The sequence below is a fragment of the Triturus cristatus genome, chromosome 3_1 (genome assembly GCF_964204655.1).
Source record: "Triturus cristatus chromosome 3_1, aTriCri1.1, whole genome shotgun sequence".
NCBI classification, from domain to species: domain Eukaryota; kingdom Metazoa; phylum Chordata; class Amphibia; order Caudata; family Salamandridae; genus Triturus; species Triturus cristatus.
Genome location: NC_140583.1, coordinates 621,246,741 through 621,265,667, shown reverse-complemented (window position 1 = coordinate 621,265,667; position 18,927 = coordinate 621,246,741). Strand labels below are relative to the sequence as shown.

The window sequence follows — 18,927 nt, the reverse complement described above, 5'->3', positions numbered from 1 at the left end:
AGAAAGCAGGCATGGGCAGAGAGGACGATAGTTGTAAAGTAGTCCATGAAGGTTGTGCATAAAGATACTATCAAGCAGCCAACAGCATGAGGTGAGAGGTGAGTACTCAGCGGGCCTGAGTCAAAATGTAATTGACAAAGTCTTAAGACAATGGCTGAAAGAGACTGGTCGCATAAAGCCAAAGGTTCAAGCAGGCGGACCCAGAGCCCATTCCATGTGCACTGTCAGACATAGCCCTGTTTCACAGCTGCACTGTCAAAACCTAGACTTAAAAATACAGACTGACTTAACATCAGGCCATATGTCTTCAGACGTTCAGACTTCGAATCGTTCTTTAAGTCACCAGGCCTAATATCCGGGAGCAGAGTGATTACAAAAAGCAGTCCCGATGGGCGGAAATAAATAAATGGGGACAGAGGGGACCAATTTCCTACCTGAGGAATATTTTCTGTTGTGGGGGGTAAGAGGCGAGGCTGATGGAGCCAGTGCCCCAACTTTAAATGTCCCAGGCTGAAGATTGCCCCCAATCGCCCCTATTGTGTTCCACCACCAGTGACAGCAACAGCCAGAAAAAACAGACACTTCCCTCTCAGCCTGGGAATAGTGATGCTGTTCCTGTTTACATTTCACGTTTTACTTACACTTGCATTACCTAAGAGTATTTGCTTCTTTCAGGATGATGTGTTTCTGTAGCTTTTCATGCAGCATATTACTCATTTATAATGTGCTGTGTGAGTTCAGGTTGTAGGTGGACCCTGATTGAGAGCTGTGGAGTTCAGGCCGAATGCCTTGGTAATTTATCACACGGCCTATCAGTGGGTCATAAAGAGGTTCAGAATACATGCATTGCTCATCCAAACCTTGGCCTCTCTGAAAAGCACACACGGCAATGGTCACACACAGCTGTCAAAATACTGACAGGGCGAAAGTTAAAGAAAATGCAGTGCGCACACGTGAGCGGGTGTATTGTGTGCTGGGGGACTGGTGAAGTGGAGGAGATGCAAGGCTGCTGTATGTGTGAGAGAAAGTGAAAGGAGGTTGCTGAACAGAAAAGAGATGAGGTGTGAGATATGCAGACTGAGGGCTTCAGAAAGTTATTAGGAAAAAAGCGTGTAGTTGCCTAGCAAAGAGACTGCAGAAGAAGGTGGTGTGAAGAGGCGAACAGGAGTGATTGAGACGCTCTACAGACCCTGCCCCTTCCACAGACCATAGTAACCTTTACTCAGTTGTTTAGAGTCAGTTTAGAAAGTATAAATTACTTTGGGGCAAATCTACAAGAAAGTGCCACAGCGCTGCACCGCAAGCCCTTTGGCTGCGCCACGCAGCGGCACTTTCAGAGCACAGGAATACGACATATTTACAGCGATATGTCACATTCCTGTGGTCTCCCCTGCACTGACGCACAAACAGCTACCATGCACCGGCGCAGGTATCCTTGCACCATGAGGAGGGCACCTTCCTGCACAAAAACAATCACTATAGGCAATTTGCTCTTTCAATGCGTGCTGTAGACTGCAGCACGCGTTGAAAGAGGAAAAAAACTAGGAGAAATGAAAACATTTCTCCTCGTTGCGCCTCACTACGGGTGGCATAGCATACTGACGCATTTCCAGGTTTACGATTCCTCATAAATCTGGGAATGTGTCAGGTTCCATGGGTGTTGCGTGGGAACACCCACAGTAACACCAATAGAACGCCACTTTCACGCAAAGTGCTGCTTGTCAAGGGGCCATATTTACAAGGACAGGAAAAGCCATGCAGGGTGGCTTTTCCTGTCCCTGTAAATATGGGGCAGAGAAATGCGCTGCCAGGGCGTCACAAAAAGTGACGTACTGGCAGAGCAAGGGGCTTGTAAATCCGCCACTCTATGTATATGTAACACACAGGCGCCCAGTCCTCAGAGTCGCCCTTGGAGGTGGCCCACCAGTTTAACCTGTGGCCTCTTGTGTGCCCCCTCCCCCTAAGAATCACGCCGCCACTCTCCGGGTCCACCGGTCCACTGTATTGCTGGGTAGAACAGTTTCAACCGGGCAGGGGAGGACAGGGGTAGTATGAGGCTATCTGGTGTATCCCATGGGGTGGGGTCTCTATGGCCCTCTCCAGGAGGCTTGAGTCCTAGGACATCTCACACACTCTCGGGTTCTGGAAGGAATACCTTGGTATCCCTTGCGTATATCAACTCAATATGAGATCAGCAGAAGCCAAGTTTAATGCTGGGTGGCGCATTCCCTGTCAGCCTATCAGTGCAATGGTGAGTACCCATCTATTGCTGGCAGAGATGTTGGCAGGGCCTGATCTGCATGATCACACAACATGCACATAATTCAGGGCTCAACCATTGGTGATTGATTGGTGGGGGCTCCCTCCAGCTGGAGAGCATACTGCCATTGCTGACATTTGTGTAATGATGTGGGAGCTCCCGTCGCTCAACCTTCTGCCTCGCCCCCCGAAAAGCAGAGGTTAGAGAACATTACTGTAAACATGCATTGGCAAAGCCAATAGGTCTGGATTGCAATACGAGTTTTGTTTAACGATTAAAAAAAAATTCAATTAAAAAAAACTAAAATTACGTTCATTGATGAGATCGAGAATGTTATCTTTGAAGCTTCAGTGTACTTTTGAGATATAAAATAGTTCCTCAGGCATTGCAGTGCAATGTAAGCACTCCATAGGAGGAGCTATGATATACCAAACACGCAATAGCATGAGGTGGGAGTGAAATATACGTCTCAGCATCTCTAAAGTCCACTCTAAGTACACTTTTAAGAATTAATAACAATAGTTCTTGCATCCAGATATGCTTTTTAGCCAAACCTAAAAAATACATAAAAAACACCTGCCTAGGGGTACAATCAACTTTCCATTTTGCACACATTGCTATGGAAGTCTTTGCATATAGGATATTTTCAGCGCTATTTTAAACAACATGATCAATTCATTCAAATCGAGATGATAACATCCTCGGTTTCAGCTCGAGCCTGGCCAGGCAGCGGAATGGTCACCCTCGGGCTGGGAGAATTGTAGTATAATAGAGGAATGTGATTTCCCAGCAGCTGGACCAACATCTGGCGCGGCATAACACAACATCTCCATGGTTTTATTTATTTATTTATTTGTGTTTTTACAAAGGTCTTGAGCTGATTAGCTGCATTTAGACGGATGCTATTTTTAAACCCCGTTTCTTGAGAATGTGTTGGCACCACGAGCTGAGAGAGGAATTTTTAGAGCCTGTCTGAGCTCCGAGGCTCTCATTCAGCTGGCCTTTGGATGCTCGCCACATCCGCTCTAATCTCTGCCATCCATCACCCGCAGCTCGTAAGAGCGACCTGCGCTTTGTCATATATAGATGGGCGCAATTATTGCAAAAGCTGTTCTCAAAAACAATCCGGAATGTGCTCGGTATTCGACCAATATTTTTTCAACAACCGGCTCAGTCTTGGCAGCTGCTCCTAATTTCTATCCGTTTTCGTGCCAAGGATAAACTGATTTTCCATCCTGCTAGGGTTCATCTGAACGCAATCCAGGCAGATTGGAAAGCGCAAATTTGTTTTTAACTTTCCCCAAAGTCTCTTGGTGCTGAAACCACTCGCTGTGGTCCATCTTCTTTTCTTCACAAACCCGGGCCCTACCTCCATGTCGCTGTCACCTGCAAAGGACTCTCTCTGTCTGCTCTGGGCATCCATTCCCCTGGTTCTCCGTTCATAGCGGGACCTTTCCATCAGCCTCAAAGCTAAGAGTTAAGCTTTCCTGGTCTGCCCTGTTGCTACTCCTAAAACCCTTCCTTAAATGTCCCCCTTGCTACACCAGGCTGCCCCACCTTCCCGCAGTGATATGATGACCCCGTCATCACCCTGCCACAAGGAGCTGGGCTGCCCCTTGTGTCCTGTCTCTAAAATGCCTGCCAAAGCCAGTTTATTCTGAGTGGTATATCCACCATGGCCATCACTCACCACCAAGTGCTGGGCTTTTCCTTGTGGTTTGATTATCATTCCCTAGGACCGGCCCTTGCCTCGTGGTATGTCACCTATCACCCTTCACAAAGAGCTGGGCTTTGGCTTGTAGTTGGATCCTCACTCCCTAGGACCGCCGCTTTCCTCGTGCGTGGTGTGTTGCCTGTCACCCTTCACAAAGAGCTGGGCTTTCCCATGTGGTTGGACCCTCACCCCCTAGGACCTCCTGCTTTCCTCGTGGTATATCACTTTCACCCTTCACAAAGAGCTGGGCTTTGACTTGCAGTTGGATCCTCACTCCCCAGGACCGCCTGCTTTCCTCATGCGTGGTGTGTCGCCTGTCACCCTTCACAAAGAGCTGGGCTTTCCCATGTGGTTGGACCCTCACTCCCTAGAACCGCCTGCTTTCCTCATGGTATATCAGTATCTCCTTCACAAAGAGCTGGGCATTTCCTTGTGGTTGGACCCTCACTCCCTAGGTCCGCCCGCTTTCCTCGTGGTATGCCGCTATCACCCTTCACAAAGAGCTGGGCTTTCCCATGTGGTTGGACCCTCACTCCCTAGGACCGCCTGCTTTCCTCGTAGTATATCACTATCACCCTTCACAAAGAGCTGGACGTTTCCTTGTGGTTGGATCCTCACTCCCTAGGACCGCCCGCTTTCCTCGTGGTATGCCGCTATCACGCTTCACTAAGAGCTGGGCGTTTCCTTGTGGTTGGATCTTCACTCCCTAAGACCGCCCGCTTTCCTCGTGCGTGGTGTGTCGCCTGTCACCCTTCAGAAAGAGCTCGGCGTTTCCTTGTGGTTGGATCCTCACTCCCTAGGACAACCCGCTTTCCTCGTGGTATATCACTATCACCCTTCACAAAGAGCTGGGCGTTTCCTTGTGGTTGGACCCTCACTCCCTAGGACTGCCCGCTTTCCCCGTGGTATGCTGCTATCACCCTTCACAAAGAGCTGGGCTTTCCCATGTGGCTGGACCCTCACTCCCTAGGACCGCCTGCTTTCCTAGTGGTATATCACTATCTCCTTCACAAAGAGCTGGGCGTTTCCTTGTAGTTGGATCCTCACTCCCTAGGACCGCCAGCTTTCCTCGTGGTATATCACTATCACCCTTCACAAAGAGATGGGCGTTTCCTTGTGGTTGGATCCTCACTCCCTAGGACCGCCTGCTTTCCTCGTGGTATATCACTATCACCCTTCACAAAGAGCTGGGATTTGGCTTGTAGTTGGATCCTCACTCCCTAGGACCGCCCGCTTTTCTCGTGCGTGGTGTGTCGCCTGTCACCCTTCACAAAGAGCTCGACGTTTCCTTGTGGTTGGATCCTCACTCCCTAGGACCGCCCGCTTTCCTCGTGGTATATCACTATCACCCTTCACAAAGAGCTGGGCGTTTCCTTGTGGTTGGATCCTCACTCCCTAGGACCGCCCGCTTTACTCGTGGTATATCACTATCACCCTTCACAAAGAGCTGGGCTTTGGCTTGTGGTTGGATCCTCACTCCCTAGGACCGCCCGCTTTCCTCGTGCATGGTGTGTCGCCTGTCACCCTTCACAAAGAGCTGTGACTCTGAGAACTAAGGACCGGCTGAACAGAAAAAAGAAATTCTCTCTTACCGTAAATGTCACTTACCTAAGTTTGGATCATATTCACTTATAAACCTCTTGGTGAGGAACTTCACTGTCAGGGCTGCAAGAAGGGAGAGACAGGTAGTGAGTGCGAGCTCTTCACAGAATCATCTCTACCGCTCTCTGGGCTGCCTGGAGACATCCTGAGGGACAGCCATTCTCTCATTCATGCACTGGACAGAGTGGCTCACAATGGGGGGGCATGCAGAGACCCACCTGGCACCCTTGAGCACAGAACGCTGCAAAGTGTTTCCTGCAGCTCCCCGGCACTCATGCGCTATGCTGGGCTTTAGAGTTAATGTAGCTTTTCTTGGTCAGGTTCAAAGCCCCTTTTAACAAACAATGTGACCAGTGTCAACAAGCATTCACCTGTGTATGCCTGTAATTGTAAAGAAGTTTGTTTGCAGTCTTTTAATTATCACAGAGTAATTTTCAACCCCAATTAAGTGTTTGGAATCCGTGTGATTTGAAGGAGAGCATTGCTGTATAGTGTGCAAGCAAAGTAGAATGTCCCCACCTTGTCACAGCTGAGAGTGGCAACAGGTCCGCGAACCTTTCCCTGAATGTTGTTTAGAGAAGGCTGGATGCTACTGAGTCCCAGGTCGCCCTCTAGTGGCAAGGCATCACCAAAGCGCTGATATCCCATAGCCAGACCCAGACCCACGCTGAATAAAGTGACTACGTGTCTACAAATTAATAAAAAACCACAAATGGAATGCGTGAGGTCACACCAGTTTTAACCGGAGAAACTACTGTTGCAGGTTTATTAGGCAAGATACTGGGGCTCGTCGTGGTTACCGCTCAGTAGACCCACCCATCCACCCAGAAAGTGACCTGCTGTAAGGAGGTATATACAGCCTTCCAGGCTTCTCGATTCCACCCAGACGTTTATGAGGGAGCGGCAGGGTGAGAGGATTGCGTTGCCTGGTAGGGGAATGGAGCACTAAGCTGCTGGCGACCAAAGTATTGCCCTGCCTACGAAAATAATAATAATAATTCCTATTTGTAAAGCGCAAACAAATCACTCCTTAAAGTTTCAAGGCACTGGGGGCCGTCTGGGAGATTAAGTGAGCTATTGCCCAGAGTCACATGGTGCTGAGCTAAGCTGCCAGCGATTGAAACATGAGCCCCGCGCTCAGGAGTCAGCCGCTCTGGCCGCTGCGCCACACCTCTCCCGACAAGGGCAGCCCAGTAGCCTAGCAAGGACATGCAACCCAATATAATCAACCTACCTTAGTGCAGTATACAACAGCCATAATGGGGTGCAATGAGTCTCTCATGCGCCTGGCTCTTGGTGCCACTGCACCTGCTGCATTAATTATGCCTGAGCTCCAGATCATCACTGACTTGCTATGGGGTCGATAGGTGTGCCCAGCAGAGCATATCAGTAACAAACTGCTTGAGGAAAGCACATGATCTAGGGAGTTTGAAAGGTAAGGAGGCTCGAACTTTAAAAAACAGAAAGACAGAAGTTAAATTTGATTACACTTTCTCAGTCGGGGTCACATATATCCTTTTTTTTTTAAATGTCAGTGTCTGCTCTCTCATACCCCCTCTTTCTCATCCTCTCTCTCTTTTCACACAGGAGAATCTTTCCACCATCACACATAAATATCTCAATGAAATATCAACAGATACAGGCTGACAGACCAATGCAATCTGCCTATTTTTCTAAAGCAATTGTACAATAGTCACACAATGAGTGCAGCAGGGTTTAGAAAGGTGAGTGATTACAGGGCACGAGACCATTTTGTGTTTTTTTGCTCAAGTTCGAAGTTCAGAAGCAAAGATGTCGGTCAAGATTCTACAGGGTGCAACGTAAGGGGTTTGGCACAAAAGTTAAAATTGTAATCAACAATATGACCACCTTCAAGTCAATACGGCCTTTAGGACTTGCTAAAAGGATCACTGAGCCTCGAGCTCTTTTGACTCATACCTAATGGAAGAAGTCAATATGAATTTTAGAACTCACACTTAAATTGTGAGACTCGAAGTGCCTGGAGCAGTTCGTAAATGAGTACACATGCTTGACAGACAAAGAATACCAAATGATTTTATCCCGTTTGTTGGGTTTTACAGACATGGAGGACAGAGCAGGCTCCTGTGGCAATCCTAGTGCCTGAAGCATTCTATTCCAAAATGGTGAACATGAAGTCCTGTTGGTAAATTGATGTTAAGCATCACCATGCTGAAGTCAGGCACGCATCACGTCGCCATGAATGATTGCCTCCATGCTCTGTACAGCTGCGTGCAACCAACAGCACCTGCAATCGTTATTGTCATTAATGTCTTGTTCTGTCTCCATCCGTGTAGGACCCTTTTGTGACCAGTGGCGGCTGGTGCATAGGGGCGAAAGGGGCGTTGCCCCACTAAACTCGGCGACGGGCGAAAGCGGGGCGTGCCCCTACTACCATCCGAGAACAGAGAGAATGATGAACAATGCATTGAGTAGCTTTAAGCGCTCACTGCTTCATGCTTCCTGCTAATTTAATTCCAATTCCAATAAAAATTCTATTTTTTTTTTTTTTTGAAGGAAGGAGTGAGGTCAGAGAGGAGTCCGTCTCCGGCGCATGTGCAGTGCTGGCCAGGGCGAGGGCTATTGCTCGCCCTCGAGATACAAACGAGGAGAGTGATGTCAGGATGATGGGAGTGGCCGGAGGAAGCAGCAATGGTTTACTTTTCAATGGGGCGCTTATGCTGAAGCCCAGGCGTTTTCAGCAGAGCCCCATTGAAATAAATGGTAAAGGGCAGGGCTGGCCTACATGGACAAAGTGAAGTGGGTGGCAACAACAGAAGCACTCCCTTCATGCTGATTGGATGTTGAAAGCTCGGGGAGTGGGCTGTGGAAGAGTTTGTCGTCTACGCAGCTCCGTTTTAATTTCCGGGAGAATCAGCGCGCAGCAGGTTTCACGTTAGCTGTTCAGGAGGGAAACCAGCACTGGTGTCTGGCGCAAAGTATATACTGCAGTGCAGTCACAGCGGATTGTTGCCCGGCTGGGGTGAGAGCACTTTTCGAAGGGTGCTTTATTTTATTAATTTCCCCTCGCCGTGCGTGACCCCCAACACCCCCCCCCCTCCCTTCCCCCGCGAGTATTGGAGCGTGAGCCGCGACTGGGCATGTCCATGCCCGGAGCGTGGGGAGCATATTCACAAATCACTGCACGGCTTCATTGGATTGGTCAATATGCTCTAGTTCTCAGCCTCTCTCTCCCCCTTCCCGCTCTTTGGGCATAGGCTTACGCCATTACACACAGGGGACCATGGAGAGAGAGAGTCGAGAGGAGAGCTCTCAGCTGCCGGCCTGACCTCATCGTCGTGGTAGCCCCCTGAGCCGATTCGAGGCCTGGCGCACAACTTCATTAAGTTGGCATTGGCAATGTGTATCCTCCTAGCTCCTACTCTTTCTGAGGAGAGCCTGCCGCAGACGCACACAGGTCCCAGGATAAGGATTCAGACTGAGACTTGTGAGTAATATGACGACTGCGTGTTTATTTCAATTTGTGATATGCCGTGCACCGCATTGCTTGGGGTTTTTGCAGTGAGTCTTACCCTGCCTTTGAATAATAACTGCAGACTCTGGAATTAATATTCAAAGGCAGGGTAAGACACTCGCATTTTTTTCCAGAAGCCAACACAACACAAGATTATTGTGTCCTTTCCTTGTCATGCACATACCAACTGCATGAAGCAAAGGGCCTGGTTGAAAGGACCGGGCAGACCTGAAATGCTATGTCTTGAGCCTGCATAGTTTCAACTTGTACACTGTACGCGCATACTTTATTTATTGGCGTCCTCGCTGCTGGTTCCTAAAACAAAATTTAGGCAAATAAATGTCTTTTTCTCCCAGCAAGGTTTTTTCTGGCAAAACGTAGTAGCACTCTGCCCGACAAAACCTTGATGGGCCAAGGGGCAACTCTTACCCATGTAGGCCTGGGCCATAGGTAAAAAGGCTGTTGCTCCGGGAACAAAGCAATGACATTTTTAAATAAAAAGCCTAATTTTTCAACATGTAAGTACTAGGAACAGAAAACCAGGACCGCAATATTGCCGAGTAAAATGAGAAGGAACAACTCACTTTTAGAGTACCTTTTGGGTTCGTGTGTTGGTGTTGTGCACATGGATGGGAATTGGAAGCAAAAGGTTAGCGAGAATGGAACTTGGCATGAAAGGGAGCAGAAAACACTACAGCAGCAGACAAAGTCAAAGGATGTTTGTACACTTTCCCCATCTTTATTTATTACAGTATAATTGTTACAGCTCAGGTTTTTACACGAGCAGCTATCGGTGTGTGGTGTTTGCTTATTTGATTTAATTCTCATGGCTGTGGTTCTTTATGTGTCAAATAGGTGCCCGTTATCCTACAGCTGGTAACTGCAAATGTTGCCAAATATTACATAAATCTACATAGGTGGGGGACATACATATGCATACAGATTAAGAGCAGTCCTCAGACAGCTGGGAACAAGAGGGTCCCAGCCTTTCAGGGGCCCCCTGATACAGCCTGCTTCCTTCTGCAGAGTCTTGCCCTGATGACCTTTAATAATTCTTAAACCGATTTCTTAAAATACCGTTTTCCTTTTCATTTATTTTAATGTGGGTGATGTGTGAGCCTAATACAGACATATTGCAAAGAACTGTGTTTGTTTCATGCAACAGCCATAAAAAAAGTTTCTTTTAGATCAAAACAGGACCTAACATATGAGAAATGGGAGGGTGTCACAGAGATTTTTGCATTAATATTAGTGAGCTGCTGTTGTGTTGCAATATTGAAATCACACCACTATCCATGAATATTAGATTTAAACACATTTAGAATTTGGACCAGTGGGCCAGTGCACTGTCAATGACCTGGTAAAAGAGGGCATGAAACAGCTGAAACTGGATCATATATTTAAAGCTGTTCCTAACAGGGGCCCCCTAAATACGTTTGGCCCAGGGTCCCAAAAATCCTTAAGATGTCCCTGGAGATGGGTGCCAAATAGGGACTAGATTCAGAATAGCTTCAGAAACATTTCTATCTTGTGGATAGATGTTTCTGAAGCTAGGGCATGCTGGCACGCACCTCTGAGAAGCATACACACTGCTGCCAATGCTTCTCGGAGATGACAGAAACATTTGCTTCAGATGTATCTGCACTTGAAAGAGTTTAAGTGCGTGCTTTTCATGTTGCACAATCTCAGTGCTTAGGCTTGTCTGTGGAACTGCAGTGGAACTGCCTTGTTTGATTGCTGGTTGGTAAATAAAGGCTAATATTAATAATAATTACTAATAATATATATTGTAGGTAAAGTAAATTGTTGATTGTGGACCACAGATGCCCGAGTTCTAATCATTGCATGCCTATGTAAACAAGTGCAAAAGGTGAGCTGTTGGAGATAACTGCACTTTCACAATTGCTTTATTAACCTTCTTGCTTTCTTTAATTTGCTTGAGAATGGACCATTTGCCCACTCTTTTTTCAAAATATTCTCGTAGGGAGAACGCACCTTAGGTTGTTCGGTCTCGCTCGCTCTCCACAGTGCGCTACACCACACATTTTACGCCCTACCACTTTCACATGTCACCAGCCGCTCCTGCTTTTGTCACAGCTGAGACTGCAGGCAGCACCAGCTTGTTACCACAGATCACCAACAGAGGGTGGCAGCTAGAGGATGGTATTTGCCAGTGTAGCCATTGTATTGAGTAAGAGTGTGAGAAATGGGTTCCACCTATTTAATTCCCCTGAATAATTTTCTTTTTAGACTACCAGGTTCATGGACTTCTGTCATGAGTGAGTGACGCTACCTGAATCTCTCTCACTGTAAGCTCCATTATAATGGATTGGGAGTGCTCTGGGCTGGTTTCATGTGAACACGTGTGCACACATGTGCAGGCTGAGCATGCAAGACATCTGCCTCAGGCTGGTATCTACGCTCAGGTAGTCTATCTCAGAACGCACCCTTCAGGTATTGGTGCTCACCTGGGATGCCTTGCAATGTAAGTGGGCATGAACAGTGTGAGTATGTACAGCTGTAGTGATTACGGAAATGTATGCACTTCACTGTATTAAGTAATGTGGACGAAATCTGCACCAAACTACAATTTCCCCTTTGTAAGGCTTAGGGACTCGGTTGATGCACCAAAATTTTGCTAAATCAAGATACCGAATGCAGATCAAATCTGTTTCCACATATCTGCACTCCATGTGACACTTCAAGATGTATTATTGTTCTCTGACTTAGCTCCTAATGGGATTCGGGCCTTTTACCCTGTTGTACCAAGTAATTGTTCTTCTGCTGGCCACTGGGAGGATCAAAAGCCTCCCCACATTAGGCCTGTTCCTAGGAGAGGGTAGAGACAGAATCTGTATGTGCTATTTTCTTTTCATCTGGCCTGGGAAGGTTCAGCCTGGCAGAAACAAAGGGGGATAACCAGACCTGTGGAGCCAGTCAGAAGCAGGACTGCCCTTTGAAGTTGTGGAAGGAATGAACCAGACAACTGTGGCAGTGGGTGGGTATGGCCAGGCAAGATGACTGCCTAGACGTGTTTCCCCGGAGCTCCCGCCGACCAACATTAAAATCCTGCATTATCCTGTACCACCTGCAGCATTCCTACGGCGCATAATCGAGTACTCCCCCCTACCCTCCCCATACCTCACAAGCCCGGAGCCGACATTGGAGGCAGCTGTGAGGATGGCTAACGATCGGACTGCTGGGAGGTTGGCGGCCCGCCGGCGAGTGAGCTACAGCAGTGCCCGGCTGCTTTGGGAGCAGGCGCCCCGAACCTGGAGGCGTCGGAGGCTAAGGCGACCAGTGTTGATTGACGTGGGAAAGCGACATGGCCCCAGGCCCGTGCGATTACGGGAGGCAGACGTGAACATCGGAAGTGGGCCACACTCCGAGGAGCTGGATGTTGCAGTTAGCGCTCTAGCTCCCAGCTAGACTATGCGTAAGTTGCGCTCACGTCGGATGACGTGAGCGCGTGTGGATATATAAAAATAAAGGGGCGGGCGAACGAGTTAGTTCGCGCCCGACAGAGATACAGAGTCGGAGTATTTGTTATGCGCTACGCGCGCGAGGCCCAAGCACGTGGCTTGATACGGCCACAGTCCCATTGCTGCAGAGCAGGGCTCAGGGACACAACACTGGCGACGAGGGCGGGCCCCTCCCCCTCTTTACACCGATCGTCGTGGCACCACACAACTCTGTGGCTCAGCCACCGGCTGCAGTATCCAAGAGGCCTACTTGACCTGTCTCGCCTAGGCAGCACGCAACCACACTATCAGCCACGGTGCAGCAGACCTACACCCTGAAGGCCGGGAGGGTGCACCGCCTGGCGAGGGGGCACGGCGCACCTGCGTAGAAGAAGAGACCCCGGTCAAGTGAGTCGCACATACCTTTGCAGCCGCGACCAGCACGTGGTTCCCGCACCACGATGAGCGACACTGAGCAGCCTGACCAAGCAAGGGCGCTGCCCCACCATCCCCCATCAGGGGTGTTGCCCCCATTCAGCGAGGCCGCTGACCCCACGACGGTGGCCCTGCGATGGCAGACCTGGCTGGGCAGACTCGAGAACTATTTCATTGGCTCAAGGGAGACGGACGGGGCGGTGAAACGGTCCCTCCTCCTACATTACGCAGGGGAAGAAGTGTACCTCCTCTTCAAGCACCTGCCTAACACGGGGAACCGGGATGACTACGCGGCAGCGGTGGCGGCTCTGAATGCCCATTTCGACCCCCAGGTCAATCCAGACTATGAACATTTTAAACTCCGCCAAGCAAAACAGCGCGAAGGCGAATCGGTGGATGCTTTCCATGCGAGGCTAAGAGCCCTCGCGGACACGCACCTCGCAGGGGACAGGGCCAAAGAAGAAATTAGGGCGCAACTGATACTAGGGATACGGAGCAAGACGCTTCGAAGATTAATACTGCGAAAACCCAACATCCCGATGAATGACATCCTGGTTCTGGCCAGAACACATGACCTGTCAGCTGCTCGAGCAGAGGAAATGGACCAGGCCCTGGTACAGGGGACGGACAAGAAAGTTGAGGTGAAGGTGGAGAAGACGGATGCGGTGCGGGCGCGGGAACGACCACAGAGGCCCCGGGATCGGCGGCCCCCGGCCCAAGCCCGGCAGTGCGGATACTGCGGGTACGAAGACCACCCACACCAAACATGCCCAGCAAGAGGAAAGACGTGCACCAACTGCGGCATCGAAAACCACTTTGCATCGGTCTGCCGGAGGAAGACGCAGAAGAGCGGGAACAAGCGGGACAGGCCGCTGAGGAAGCTGGTGCGGCAGCTATCGCACACATCGCTGTCGTCACAGTCGAAGCCCAGGAACGAAAAGGCCCGAGGTTACCAGGACTCGAGCACAAAGTCCGAGGATGGAGAGGAAACGTACCTCGTGTCGTTCACCAAAGCCCTGAAAAGCACCAGGCGACCGCAGCCACGATGCGACATACTAATAGCCGGGACAGAAGTGAACGCAGTGATAGACACAGGCGCGTCCGTAACTGTAATGGGCATACAGCAGTACCACCGTCTCCGACCAAGACCTGAAGTTCGACCATCCAAGGCCAAGATCTACGCCTACGGGAGTGACACGCCGCTACCACTGAGAGGCAAGATGACGGTAGCCGTGCGATCGGAACAATCAGAGATAGTAGTTGACATTCACGTGATTGACCAGGAAGTCGACACCCTACTCAGCGGACACGCAGCAGAAGACCTAGGGCTAATCGCATTCCTCCGGAAAGTCCAGGACAAGCAAGTCGAGGACCTGTTAGAAACATTCAAGAACCTATTCTCAGGGCTAGGGAAGATAAAAAAGGCCACCAATACGCCTCCACATCGACCCCGCGGTGGCAGCGACAGCCCTCAGACACAGGCGAATACCGTTTCACCTACGTCCGCTGGTAGAAGAGGAACTCCAGAGACTGGAGAAACAAGGTTTGATCGAGAAGGTGACAGGGCCCACACCGTGGGTATCGCCGATGGTGATTGCCGAGAAACCACGCCAACCTGGGAAAATCCGTCTGTGCATAGACATGCGGCTTCCAAATAAGGCCATCAAACGAGAGAGGCACATCACACCAACTATGGATGACATCGTGTCTGATTTAAACGGAGCCCGATGGTTCTCTAAACTAGACTTGAACGAGGGTTACCACCAGCTCACCCTGGCGAAGGAGAGCAGATACATCACCACGTTCAGTACGCATCTAGGACTGAGACGGTACAAACGCCTGAACTTCGGGATCTCCTCGGCGGCGGAGATTTTCCAAAATGCCATTAAGGACATCCTACTCGGCCTACCTGGCGTTTTAAATGTAAGCGATGATATCCTCATATATTCCAAGACGGTGGAGGACCACTACAGACACGTCCGAGCCACACGTTACAGGAACATGGCGTCACTCTACACCGAGATAAGTGCCAGCTGTTTCGACAAACCATCGAATTTTTCGGCTATGTCTTCACCAAAGAAGGCATCCAAGTGGACCCCCGGAAGTCACATGCCATCAAAGCGGCTGCAGCCCCGGCGTCGGTAGCAGAAGTCCGCAGCTTCCTGGGGATGGCGACTTACTGTGGGCGATTCATCCCGAACTTAGCCACTCTGGCCGAACCTCTCAGGCACCTCACCAAGACAGATGTGATGTGGAAATGGACGGACACGGAAGACGCAGCATTCGAGGCGATCAAAGAAGCACTATTGGACCAGACCACGATGGTCTACTTTGACCCGAGCAAGAAGACGGAAGTCCTCGTGGATGCGAGTCCGGTATGGCTAGGAGCAGTCCTAATGCAAGAGCAAGGACCAGGACAGTGGGCAGCTCTAGCATATGCCAGTAAGGCCCTCACGGACACGGAGAGGCGCTACTCCCAAATTGAGCGCGAAGCCCTTGCGATCCGATGGAGCTGCCGTCATTTCCATCTGTATGTGTGCGGACACTCGTTCACTGTAGTGACAGACCATCAGCCGCTAGTGCCACTGTTCCGAGGAACAGCGCCACACCTGCCTCCGCGAATAGAGCGATGGGCCATCAGTCTCCAACAGTACCACATCAGCGTGGTGTATAGGCCAGGATCCAAAAACCCGGCCTACTTCCTATCCCGACACCCGGAGACCAGTAGCGAACCTGTGCCAATGGACGACGAAGAAGAGGCCGAAGATCACCTAGACATGGTGGCTGCCCTGGCGTGTCCCCGGGGCCTGACGCTAGAAGAGATCTCAGAGGTGGCCGAACAAGACCCAGTGATGGTAAAAGTTAAAAACACCATCCTCGAAGGGACCTGGCAGCGCTTCCTTCAGACAGCGAATTCGTGGACTAGCGAAGAGAGGGGCGACCTCCAACACATGTGGAGGGTGCGGCATGAGCTAAGTGTGACCAAAGGAGGGCTTATCATGCGAAGCTCTAGAAATGTCGTCACGGCCGCCCTCAGGACAAGAGCCACGCAGCTGGCCCACAAAGGGCACCAAGGGACAGAGCGGATGAAAGCGTGAATGAGGGGAAAGGTCTGGTTTCCCAACATGGACGAGTATGTGAATGACGCAGTCCGCAGCTGCCAGTCATCTCAGATAACAAGCGGAGCACAACCACCGGCCCCCATAATAACTGAGGAGCATGGGCAATGCCCGTGGGAGAAAATCAGCGTGGACTTCGGGAGCCTGCCTGATGGGCGAGTCACACTAGTGATTATCGACAGCTACTCGAAATATCCGATAGTTGAGGCGTTGCCATCCACCGCCTTCACGCACGTGGGCCCAGCCCTGGAGAAGGTGTTTGGGATGTTCGGATGTCCGGCGGAGCTGAGGAGTGACAACGGGCCCCCGTTCCATGGACACAACTTTGAAGAGTTCCTCAAGTCCCATGGCATTCGCCATCGGCGGATCAGCCCGCAGTGGCCCCAGGCCAATGCAGAGGCAGAACGATTCATGCGCACCATCAACAAAGCACTGCGCATTGCCGTATCAGAACAGTCAGACCCGGAGCGAGAATTGCAGCGATTTCTGGGAGAGTATCGCAGTACTCCTCACTGTTCCACCCGTCAGACACCATGGGCCCTGATGTTTAATGGAAATCGCAGAGATGGGCTACCAGTCGCCCCAGAATGGACAGCCCCGCCGTTCGACGAAGAGAGGGCACTTCGGAGGCGGCAAGAGCGCAACGACAAGGTCAGCAAAGCGAGGAGAGCAGCGCCCAGAGAAATACATCAAGGGGACTTAGTGGTCGTGAGAGAACGGCGGCCCGGGGGAAAATTCAAGACAAGATACGAAAGAGGCTACTGGAGAGTCGTCCACCGGCAGGGGACCATGGTGACAGAGCGTCGGGGAAGCGAGCTGGTCACCCGAAACATCTCGTGGTTCAAAGTGGTGAAGCGCCCCACTGGTGACAATGAAGCTACGGAGGTCGAGGAAGAACACGACCCCGGGGCCCTCCCAGTGAACAGCCCCAGCCCCGTTCCCCAGGGCGGCCCAGAGGCAGACCCAGCTAACACTGAGCGACAGGCCAGTGGACCAGAGCAGCGGGCCGAGCCAACGCCCCAAGCCCCGGTCCCTCGGGGGACCTCGAGGTATGCCCTGAGAGACAACCCCAGGCCCAGCTGCCGGCTGAGAGACTTTGCGTGCCAAGTAAGTGACGCCGATAGTTAAAGCTTGAACTGTTGTCAAGGACCGAGTTGGAGAGGGATGTTGCAGTTAACGCTCTAGCTCCCAGCTAGAGCGCCAGGGACTATGCGTAAGTTGCGCTCACGTCGGATGACGTGAGCGCGTGTGGATATATAAAAATAAAGGGGCGGGCGAACTAGTTAGTTCGCGCCCGACAGAGATACAGAGTCGGAGTATTTGTTATGCGCTGCGCGCGCGAGGCCCACGCACGTGGCTTGATACGGCCACAGTCCCATTGCTGCAGAGCAGGGCTCAGGGACACAACACTGAGGACAATCATAGTAGGGGTGAGGCCGCGCACGAGGAGAAGGCAACAGATTCAGGGGCTGCTGGCGGAAAGGACAGAGGCCCTGGCTGAGAATGGAGCCACGGCTGAAGGGCACGCAGAGGCGGGTGCTGCCTGGACGCATGTGGTGACCTGGAAATATTGTGCGAGGATATCGGGGACATAATTGTGGACCCACGAGCGTGGCCACGTGGCGGCCTTAGCACCGGGACGGGCCGGTTAACCTGTGGCAGAGGCGCAACTAGAGCCAAATTTCGGGGGGGGGATAAGAAAAAATTTCGGGGGGCTGAAACTTTAAGCAATAGGCAGAGTGGAGCTGCAGGGGCTCTTAGAAGAGGTGAAACAACAGCAAGGCCTCATTAACATGCAAATGGCCTTTTAAAGACCTGTGAAATGCTCGGGTGCGGCTGTGTGTGTGCCGGGAAGCTGTCTCATCCCGGGCTGCCACACACGACGGGGGGGCTGAAGCCCTTTGAGTCCAATGGGTGTTGCGCGCCTGACCTGTGACATCGGCTCGGCTATAAGTTGTGCGCCCTAGGCGCGAAGAAGAAAATTGTACAGTGGCCTGGCAGCAAGCAGACAACAGCATAAGTGATTTGACCCGGTTGGGGTGGGAAGATTCCGACAAGCCAATAGTCGCCACCTGGGTGCTAAAGTGTGGGACATTGGGGCCATACGCGAGGCTCCAACATTCACCGCCACAAGTTTGAGACCACCTCGTGGTGAGAGCTAGGGGGCACTCAGCAGGAGGCTCTAGACATCAGCCCGGCTGCAACGGATTGACCCTCGGAGCGGAGGAGAGGGGGGGGGGGGGTGCTGTCTGAAAGCGCCTAGGAGTGACTGGGTGGCTGGTTGGGCCTCCGTGACTTGGAGAATTGATGTCGCCAGGGGATCTATTGGGGGAGAAGCATCATAGGAGAGACATGGCTAAAGATAAAGGGGTTCAATCCAATAAAATTGACAATTATGCATTGCTGCTACAATCGGAGGGGGCGACAAGGAGCATGGCACTGCTGGCCCCAGCTGGAGAGCAAGGAGCTCCAACAATGGCAAAGATATTGGCCGGGATCAAGGGAGCTCACCCTTGCCAAGAGTGACACTGTGGCGCTGGAAATAGGACTATTCCGGGCAGACGTCCAAAAAATGTCCAATAGGGTCATGGACACTGGAAAAGAGGTGCTGATGAATGATGATGATGAATACGGCTAATCGCAATTGAAGCTTTGCTCAGATATGATAATAATATCAAGAGATTGTTAAAAATAAACCTAAGTAACCTTCAAAGAACACTTATAAGGAGTCTTCTTTTGTTGGATGAACCAATGGTGTGCCCCATGCAGGGATACATTCATACTTTATGTATGCACAACAAATTCATGATTAGATATCACACTGGGACATTTCCTAGAGAAAG

The 18,927-nt window shown here is 50.9% G+C and overlaps 1 protein-coding gene across 6 annotated transcripts in view; it reads right to left on the bottom strand.

The window, feature by feature from the left end:
* The window catches only part of RASL12 (RAS like family 12), a 124,399-nt gene that overhangs the window by 50,463 nt on the left and 55,009 nt on the right, over positions 1-18,927 (bottom strand). For 4 of the 6 annotated variants that reach the window (XM_085644572.1, XM_085644573.1, XM_085644569.1 and 1 more), the window contains one exon: positions 5,583-5,639. The exons of the other annotated variants lie outside the window; for them this stretch is intronic. In XM_085644572.1, coding sequence (XP_085500698.1) covers positions 5,583-5,639 — 57 coding nt within the window. The remainder of the gene's footprint in view (positions 1-5,582; positions 5,640-18,927) is intronic. 6 annotated transcript variants of the gene reach the window in all.